The sequence below is a fragment of the Limulus polyphemus genome, unplaced genomic scaffold (genome assembly GCF_000517525.1).
Source record: "Limulus polyphemus unplaced genomic scaffold, Limulus_polyphemus-2.1.2 Scaffold2021, whole genome shotgun sequence".
NCBI lineage: Eukaryota > Metazoa > Arthropoda > Merostomata > Xiphosura > Limulidae > Limulus > Limulus polyphemus.
In genome coordinates, this window is record NW_013667631.1 from 113,292 (window position 1) to 123,369 (window position 10,078).

The window sequence follows — 10,078 nt, forward strand, 5'->3', positions numbered from 1 at the left end:
AAGAATGTGGAAAAGTCCAGAACAGTTCTAGATTTGAGTTCTATTTAGCACAACCCTATGCACAAATAAAATGAGAGAAAATACTAGGTGCCACAAGGAAATATTTAGTCGTCATGGAGACTTGCTGCCCAGGATTTTTCTAGGCCTACCTTAGGCATTATTTACTGAAACTGCAAACCCCTATTTTTGTTGCTTGCTGTTATCTAGAATTACATTTATTGGAGTCAAAATATGGATTTGTAGTTTCAGTAAATAATGCCTACAGTATTTCCAGTCTTATTTGCTTACTTTTCAATGATCTTTATTTGCAGGTTTTTAAATTTCCAATTTTTTTTTGTTTATCTTCTCTAATAATGGAATATGTGAGATAACTAACACTGTTCTAAATACTTCACTAAATGACTTTCACTACTAACTGAAAACTAACTCAATGTCACAATAATTATCTTATTTAGGTATTCTAGGACTACTTTTATAAACTTACTTGATCATATCATGTGCCCTCTAGCTGACATCTAAATTAAAATATTGAGAATATAGCTTACTCCATTATGATTATTTCTTGTCCTCATTTACTGTTACAAAGTAATCTGCATTAATGCTAATTGAAGAATAACTTTGAATTCATAATTTTCAAAAATTTGCCCCATTGTTGTTGAAGGAAAATATCAAAGCTAACTGCAATTAACTTAATTTTGTAATTGGAAGTGAATAATTGATGTTCCAACAAATATGAATTAAAAAAAATTCTATTATGCAATATGTTTTAGATACTTTAATTACCATTTTTAAAATAGATAACAGATATAAATGTATTGTAAGAGACCCTGAGACCCTCAATGTAATTGTTATTCTAGATTTCTACCCAAAAGAGGTACAAAAGCTTAAACTGTTATTAGCATAATAACTATATTTTTACTGTGGCTATTATTGTTAGACAGTAGTTCAATGAATGATAAAAGTGTTAAATAAAAGAAGTTATCAAGAACCATGATTTGACTGGAACACTTCAGTAATATAAAAAATGAGATTCTAATGATTCAAGGTTGGTTAGAAAAATAAATATAGCAAGTGAGTGATTGGTGCAGAGTTATTAATTTAGAAAAAAATTACAACACTACTGATAATTACTGTTTTAGGGGTTAAAAGTCTTGAGAACAACAAATATTTATTAAACATACAAAAATTAAAAAAACTTAATCCTTATATTTTTTACTTTCAAATTATCATCTCAACTCCCATTTTTGAGGAAATAATTTTACAGTCGTGAGTTAAGCATGTTGCATACACAGAGCTTGCTTCAGAACTCAAATATCGTGGACCCACCCACAACTGTACATAATATGAGCTAGGTGGCATCTAGAACCAGCCACCAGTATGAGGAAAATTTTGAAAATTTGGTGAATTTTCCTGTAATGTAGAATATTTTAAGCTTGTATATCATTAAAAAATAAAGTAATAGAAATATTTCTATAAATTGAAAATTATTTGACCAAACATGTCTATAGTATACAAAAGCCAAATATGATGCTTAGCCTATAGTCTACTTAGTACTCATGTAAAATTAAAGGAAATGCAAAACAAATGTATAATTTTTGCACCAAATTATGAAATATACGTCCAATGTGTGCTGTATTGACTGAAAAAACTAAACGTGGTAGTTGCCTGTTCTTTCCAACTGGGGTGCTCAGGTACAGTTGTTCTCCTTCAACCCAGCATGTGCGAATAACTTGATACAGTGACTATAATCTCGTTTAGAAAAACTGATGGGAAGTTTTTGAGAGAACACTGTGACGAAGGTCTGCAAAGGCAAGATGGTTTTCTTTTCCAGTGGTGGTGATGAACAGAGATGTTGCAGCTGTAGATGATACTAAGAGTAGACGGGGCAAGATAGAGAGTATTCAGAGTATTAAGTTTACATCATATTGTCTATTGACAAAGCAGTAGAATTATTCTGATATTAATTTGGATTTTTTTTTCTAATTTAGGAATTGATTTTATTTTAAATAGACTTTATTGAAACATGTGTTATAAAACTATCTGAATTTTGATTGGAAGCCCTTTTCAGGGAGTGGGGAACATATTGTCCAAAGCCCAGATGGAGTTTATTGAAGGGAAAAACTGGAGTATCCAGAGGAAATGCACCTTAAAAGGACAGATGCCGAATAATCTGTGTGTCCTGGTGCTTAATTGAAAGTAAAACAGTTAAGAATCTAAATGAACACAGATGTTCTTTGCAGTTGTTAATCACTCTAAAAAACATTATTCTGCTCTTTTTCTCGTGCCTGGTAACTAGTGCATTTTTGGCATCAAATTATTTGAAGTAGGGTCCAAGAATATTAGGAGTGTATGTATCATGTAGCTACACACCAAACAGCTGGCTATGGAAAGCTGTTTTTATGTACATATGATTATTTCAGCTTTAGAACCTTGGAAGTTGTAAAACAAATACAGGAAGTTCATTTGTACAGCTTTTAGCACCATCAGTTTCATGAAAAAATTCGCTGTTTTCAAACCATTTGCATAAGTGTTTTATTAACAGTTTCTTGGGATTAATTCTTTAGCTCAGTTGGTAGATCACATGCCTATTGTGCGAGAGGTATTCGGTTCAATATGGAGCTGAAGAAATTATCATATAAGCAACAAACCGAGCAAAGACTAAAGATTTGCAGCTTTGTTCCATACATTAAGTTTTAGTTGTACTCGTTGGAAGATTACCTGTTAACTAAATATTTATACTCACCAAATATAAATTATAATTGGAAGCAGAAACATAAAAAGTAGAAAAGTTTTAATTTTTCTATCTCAAAAGCAGTTTAAATAAAATTTACATCAAAACAAAATTCTACGCCAGAACATTTTGAAGAGAGAGAGAGAAATCAAACAGAATTTTTTAAATTTATTGCTTTTGCCCTCATGGAAAATTCTGGATAACAGGCTAAAAAGGTGTTGACAACCTTAGCCTTTCAAAGAAGGTGGAAATTACCAAGAATTTGAATAAATTCATTAGAACAAGATTATATCAAGTCACGAATGATATAATTTAAGGCAGTGAGTTTGGTTACCCATTTTGCTATATATTGCTTATATGATCCCCAGGTGAGTGTTTCATTGTGCCTGGTAGGTTCTATGTACTGGAATGTATATGTAACTTTTTCATGCTGTGGCAGAATATTGGCTTTCTAAATGACACGTAATATAACATTGGTTTCGTTGTGTTTGAATATCTAACAATGACTTGATGTGTGTTTAAATGTGTTCTGTATTTATTTACATTAATTTAGCTCTTCTGAGATGAATTTTATATGCTTGCAAGTTCTCACTAATGAATAGTTATTGAATCTAACAATAGGTATGTAGCTGTGGCAGTCTTAGAACTTGACTTTGACAGAGTAGATATTAATCAGTGTCCTATTGGTGAAGGAAACCCAAGGCCCAACTATTTTGCAGGTACAGCAAGATGTAAAAACAGGACCACAGAGGTAAGCTGGATTTTGTTGTAATTTCTCATATTAAAATTATACAAAAATAGTAATTAAATGTTAAACAGTTTTTTACTTTTTTTATGTGAATCTAGCTGGGTGAAATAAAAACTCATTATTCTTAACATAATAAATAAGTGCAACTAAAATACATAAAGGTACCAACATTTAAAAAAGATGTACTGTTTTCAAGAATTCTATCAATATGAAATTAGATGAGAGTGGCGGATACAAATCCCCCCCTCCCTCCAATCTTCCTCGTCATCCTATATCACTGTGTCAGGCTGTGTTGATATGGTAGATTGATCAAGAAATGTGGAACATCTGACTCCTCATTGTTTTGTGTGGTAGATGGTATTCTGAATTACATGTTTAGTTATTTAGGTCCTGCAGAAAGACACAGCATGATCTTCAGATATTACCCATAAAATATAGAAAATCGAGTGCTGTTCATAGAAAATACTACCAACTAATTTAATCCTTTCAAGCTTGGTTATAATTTTTATTGAGATGGTGGACATCTCTTAATTTCCTGCAACTGTAAATACAGCTTGTTAGTCCTATGACTATGGGCTGTTTAGAATATCAGGTTTTTAAATTAAGTGTTAAGATTTTTTTTATTTTAGAGTTGCTCATGAATTTTTTTAATTTTAGAATGTTGACTATCCAACATGCAAAGTAATTTTGATTTTAAGATTAAAAATACTTTTCTCTATCTGAAAATCGTCAAGTTTTATTTGCATAATTTCTGTATCCTCCAAGATCAGACATTTTTTTGAATAAAACTTTGTTTTTCTTGTTATTTTATCAACCTTAACTCTGTATGGTGTTGGTCGATTTGACTGAACTCATAATCATCATTAAGATTAGGAACTAAACCAAAGTAATTTTTATTCTAGAATAAATCCATATTGTAACAGGAACCACAAATGTTTATTCTAAATAGCTTAAATTTTGTAATATTATATATATATGTTTGTAAATTTTTTGTTTTATTGGCCTTTGATTTTTTTTTAAAAATAACCTGACACAAGTTGTAAATCATGTGGTACAGGTCATGTTACGGCATCAAATAGTATAATGCACAAACTGCTGACAAGTATAACCCTTGAATATTTTTACTTTTTTCATTACCTTATCTAATAAGTTTCTATTTTGTACATTTTAGTTAATTTTATAATAATAAGTACTGAAAACAAATGAAAAATAAAAAATCTCGGATTAAATATCAAAGTTCTTTTTTTTCTGTAAAGCTTTGTATTTTATCTGTTATCTTCTCTACTGTAACGTTATACTTGATTCTCCAGGTTGTAGATATCAAAGTATAATGAAAATAAGGCTCTAAAGTACAAAATAAAATGTATAGTATTGTTAGTATTGATAACAAAGTTTCAAAGTAGTTATGGTCAGTTTATACTTCTCACTTTTCCACACTTTTCTGTAGTTATTTATTGTTAGGAGACAACTTACAAACTAGAAGAAACAACAAAATGAATAGTACTGTCTGTCCTTTTCAGTATATACAATGAAGTGTGAAAGTAAATCTAAGAGTTTCTTCTGATCTTTTTACACCTATTTCCTATGTTCATTCTACTGTTAGCAGCTGAAGTAGAAACCTGCCAAATATAAAGCGATGAATCACCTTTTCTGTTTAGATGTTACCATACTTTGAGTACTTTGACACTATCAATTTTATGCAAGCTTTTGTGGGGCAATTCCCAGAACTTTCCCTGCTTTGAAAATACAGTGGGATAGAATTTATCAACTTCTTGACAGTATATTGTCTAATGTATTATAAAATGATTATGTTATGGCTTTGTAGAAAGTCTGAGCCAATCCAATAAACTTGGTAGGTATTTGAATGTTAGTTACCCTTTCGATGTGATTGAAAAATAAGACATTTCCCACAGAGTCTGTTCGAATCCCAGCTTTGAAAAACAGTGGGGTAGGATTTATCGGCTTGTTTACAGTACAGTGGTTGAAAGAAGAATTGTCTAAAGTACTTTATAAAAGTGAAAGAAAAAATAAGCTTGGGGTCTACAAAGTTGTATCCAATCCCATAAACTTGTTAGGTATTAGAATTTTAGTTATTCTCCTAGATAGCTGGGATTAAATGGTGATATAGGTGTAACAGTGTGTAAGTGCTTATGAACATCCTGTTTTCTATTTTACCATACTTACACAGGAACCAATAAATGCATAGTTTCCAGTATTTTGTAAAATACAGTGACATTTTGGTTACCACACATTACATACGTATATTTATACATTATTACTATTTACAAATAAATAAAAAATATTTGTAAAACAATGATCTCCACTATTAATGATATTATATTTCAGTTATTTTATTAAAACATAGAACAGTAAATGAAAAAATATTTGAAAAACAATGATCTCCCCTACTAATGATATTATGAGGTTCTTTTTTGCACTTTTGACTCATACTTGCTAACCCTTGTAGTAAGCCTCATCAAAATTCAGTTGTGGAGGTTGAAAGAAATAATTTTTGTAGACTTTATATATGTATTTCGAAATACCAAAAATTATAAATGACGATACTGATACCACAAAATCCATTGTAATTTACAATGCCTCCAAACTATGCTGCATTTGGGTCTAAAAAAATCTAACTTCTGTTCACAAAATAGCATTGATCATAATACTTCAAACTCTCCAAGATATATGAGCTTTTCTCTCGTAAATAAATTTGGAAGACTAAGAGAATTACGTATAGGAAATGTAGGGCTTTTGATTGGTTATAAACTTATAGGTATAGAAAAGTAGGCATAGATAAACAAGTTTTCTCAAATGATGAAAAAGTGGGTGGAGCCAATATGATGGATTTGCTAAATATTATGATAGCTTTGCAAATAAAAAAGGTAGGAGGTTGTTATTTTTTATTCTAGCTTGCTTATATTAGAAATTTGAGTTTTTCATTTGTAAGAAACTATAGATGTTGTACTGTAGGTGTCATAAAATGACCAAACCCAGAAAAAATGATGTATCACATAACACTTAGAAATTGCATAATACTGAAATTTAAGTAATCTGTGCTTTGATGTGAAACTTATTGACATACATTCATCAAATACTTGTTCAGTAAAATTTTGAATGTAAGTACAAAAGTGATGACATGCTCTATGAACCCTACCCATAACAAAACCCATCTCGATAGGGTTATTGTACAAAAATCTGTAGACCTTGTACAAGTTTTTGTTTGTTTTTAGCTCAAATAGTTTGAAAACTGAAATTTTGAAGTTGATGATATAAAAAAATTCAACATTCTCATGACTTTTATTTTTACAACTTTAAAATTTTCAAACTAACAAAATCATAAATACATATTTTTAAAGCTATAATAATTGTTATTATAAATACTAAGCAAGGTAGTGCTTAGTATTTAGGGATGGGCCAAGAAAAAATGGCTGCCATATTCAATCTATTTATTACTATATGATGCTTACAAATGACTGCTGAAGTTGAGTTATAGCATTATTTGAGCACCAAATTGTCATTATCGAGTGTCTCACAGCTTGTGAGACTCCCAATATCAAGTGTTTCTGAGCTTGTGTAACAGTAATATTATTCTGTTCTTTTACCACACATACTTTTGAGGGGAATAATATAAAAGGAAACTACTACTTAGCAGTGAGTTCAATTTATAAGCATATATTATTTCCATGTTTCATAAATATCAGTTTCATTTCTGGTCACTAGATGGCAATACAAATTGTTCTTATATAACAACAGTTTGTGACTTTTCATTGCACAGACATGATATCTGCCAAAACAATTTCAGTAAAAGTTAAAAAAGAATAACCTAATGTTCATGGTATCAAGGAGATTAAGTATTGATGCAACTGACAGATCTGCTTACATTTTATTGGTGTCCAAATTTAAAAACAACAGTTTTTTTAATTATCAAAACAATACATTATATAGTTGCCGACTTTTGTTTTAATTTTCAGTGGGGCTGTTCATGTATGCGTTGTATCATACTTCGTGACTTGGAAGCTGTATGATGTCCTCCCTATTAATGAAATGACTGCAGCATGTGGTTGAATCGATTGTATGAACATGTAGTTAGTTGGGGTGAATTTGGAAGATGTGGTTTCTGTAAATATCCCCTTAATGTTGGTCCAGTGCTCCAGGGTATTTGTGCTGTCCTGGAGGAACCATTCCAGCTTCACTGGCCCCCAGTGTAATCCAAAATTAGAGAAACTGACAAAACTGATATGATATGAACAATATATATTACTATTGAATTATAAAAATAAAATGGATGTTAACTTATCAACCTACTTCAATGAAATTATTAAAAAAAGAGAGAGAGCAAACAAATAATTAAAAAATCTTGCAAAAATTACATATGATTTAGAGATGGCAATGCAAGAAAGTACAAAAAAATCACTGGATAAGTAATCAAATCTTTCAAAGAATAGCTTTTATCTACAACTAAATGTTGAATTCCTGTTAGTTGCATGAATTCAGGTTTGAATAAAAGCATTTAAACTGATTAGTGCTAAATAGTCTTACTGTGGATAATAACCATAAGCTTATAAGATTGACTGGCTACTTATGTTGGGATATTTGTATGGTTTTGTGTATTCATCTCTACTTTGTTTTTGTACTTCCTTGCATTGCCATCTCTACATCATATTTAATTTTTGCAAGATTTTTTAATTATTTGAAGAATTTAATGACAAACCTAAACAAGTACAGTCATAATTTTAGTGCATTACAGTTCGTAACTTGACTTTAGCAAACAGTAAATTAGCCTTAGTTTCTCTAAGTGTAATTTTTTAACCCAAGAGGAATTTCTTTAGAAACACAAACTGCTAAGCTAATATAAGTTGCCCTATGCATTTGTCATTTTTTAGTGGTAGATTCAGCTTGTGGAGGGTTTTTTCTTTCCACCATAAAGGGAAAAACTTTTGATGGTTTTGGAGAAAAGTCGAACTCTGTTGTCAATGACAATTAATCTTCAATAACTATAGTCACTTTCTGCCGTGAAAGGGTTAAAGCAACATTTCAACTACATTAGCTTACAAAACTAAATTAGATTAGCATTAAAAGCTTGTTCTTGTACATTTTGTATCATCATCTTTAACTTTCTCCATACTGGCTCGTTTCCAGGGACTGATCTCATAACTATTTTGTGCTTGTTATAACGTTTAATATAGTAAGCATATTTTCACAAAATTTAGCAGATTATCAGTAAACATTACAAGGCTTTTGTAGACAAAATATCACATTTTATATTAAGTTTTAAAATTTTGTGATGGTTTGCTCAGGAATTTTTCTTTTTGAATGTTGACTATCCAACATGCAAAGTAATTTTGATTTCAAGATTACAAATACTTCTATGCATCAGAAAATTTTCAAATTTCATATGCAAAATCTTTATAAGCTTCAGATAATTATAAAATGTGTTTTTTAGAAAAAAATATTTTTTATCTATTATTTTCACTATTGTATCTTTGTATAGGTTTTGTTGATTTGCCCTCATAACCACCATAAAAAAAAAAAGGAAATAGTTTTAAATTACACTTTTTCATTCTATCTAGAATGATTACAAACTATAACACAAAACCACAAATGTTTAGCCTAAATAGCTTAAACCTTATACATATATAAAAATTTATGTACCATTGCATTTTCATATTACAATTTGAAATCATTCTAGTAAGAAAAAAAGGGAAATTAAGATTTTTTGTGTGTGTGGTGGTGGTTACAAGACCAGTCAAATTGAACAATCTTGTATAAAGTTAAGATTGGGAAAATAACAGATAAAATACAAAGTTTTACTAAAAATAAAATTTGAGATTTTTGAGACAAAGAAAAGTATTTGTAACCTTAACATCGAAATAAATTAGCACTCGGACTAGTATATAGAAATACTATATATATTCATGGACAAATCTTTAGTAAAAATACTCCATTAAAAATCTGATTTTTATTTTTTGTTCAAAAGACTTGTAATTTTTATTGGAAGCTTGCTAAATTATGTGATAATATAACTAAACATTTATAGTTATAGTATGGAAACTCTGATGTTCACTTTGGAGGCATGAACTCAATCAAATCATTCAAGCCTGTAGTGAGAGAGTTAATGTAAAATCATATAAAGTTTTGTATTTAATAGAGATTTTGATTTTTCTTTTCATTTTATTTTTCTATAATTAGATATGAAATTTTGTGTGTGATATTTTATCTTGTTTAAAATCTGATAATGAGGATATTATTATTTATCTTCATGTCAGTCTTTTCTCAGTGTAACATGCAAGTTATCTTTTATTTGCTGTTTTGTAGTGTGAACCAATTCATGGTTATGGTTTCCGCCGTGGTGGCTACCAGTGTCGCTGTAAACCTGGATTTCGTTTACCTCGTGTTGTTCGCAATCCATATCTGGGAGAAATCATAGAGAGAGCAACACAAGAAGAGTATAATGAAGGATTTCACTGCAAAAATATCAATTGTAAGTTTCTTTACGATATAATAATTCACAGTTATACAAATATTTGAAAAGTTTTTTTGGTGTACAAAACTTGAAGATAGCTTTTATATGCGGAAACATCTGTTAGCTGAGTTCT

General features: G+C 30.0%; 1 protein-coding gene across 1 annotated transcript in view; it reads left to right on the forward strand.

Annotated features, from left to right (window-relative positions):
• The window catches only part of LOC106465693, a 94,766-nt gene that overhangs the window by 37,805 nt on the left and 46,883 nt on the right, over positions 1-10,078 (forward strand). Inside the window, exons 5-6 of the mRNA XM_013925930.2 lie at positions 3,353-3,482; positions 9,798-9,963. Coding sequence (XP_013781384.1) covers positions 3,353-3,482; positions 9,798-9,963 — 296 coding nt within the window. The remainder of the gene's footprint in view (positions 1-3,352; positions 3,483-9,797; positions 9,964-10,078) is intronic.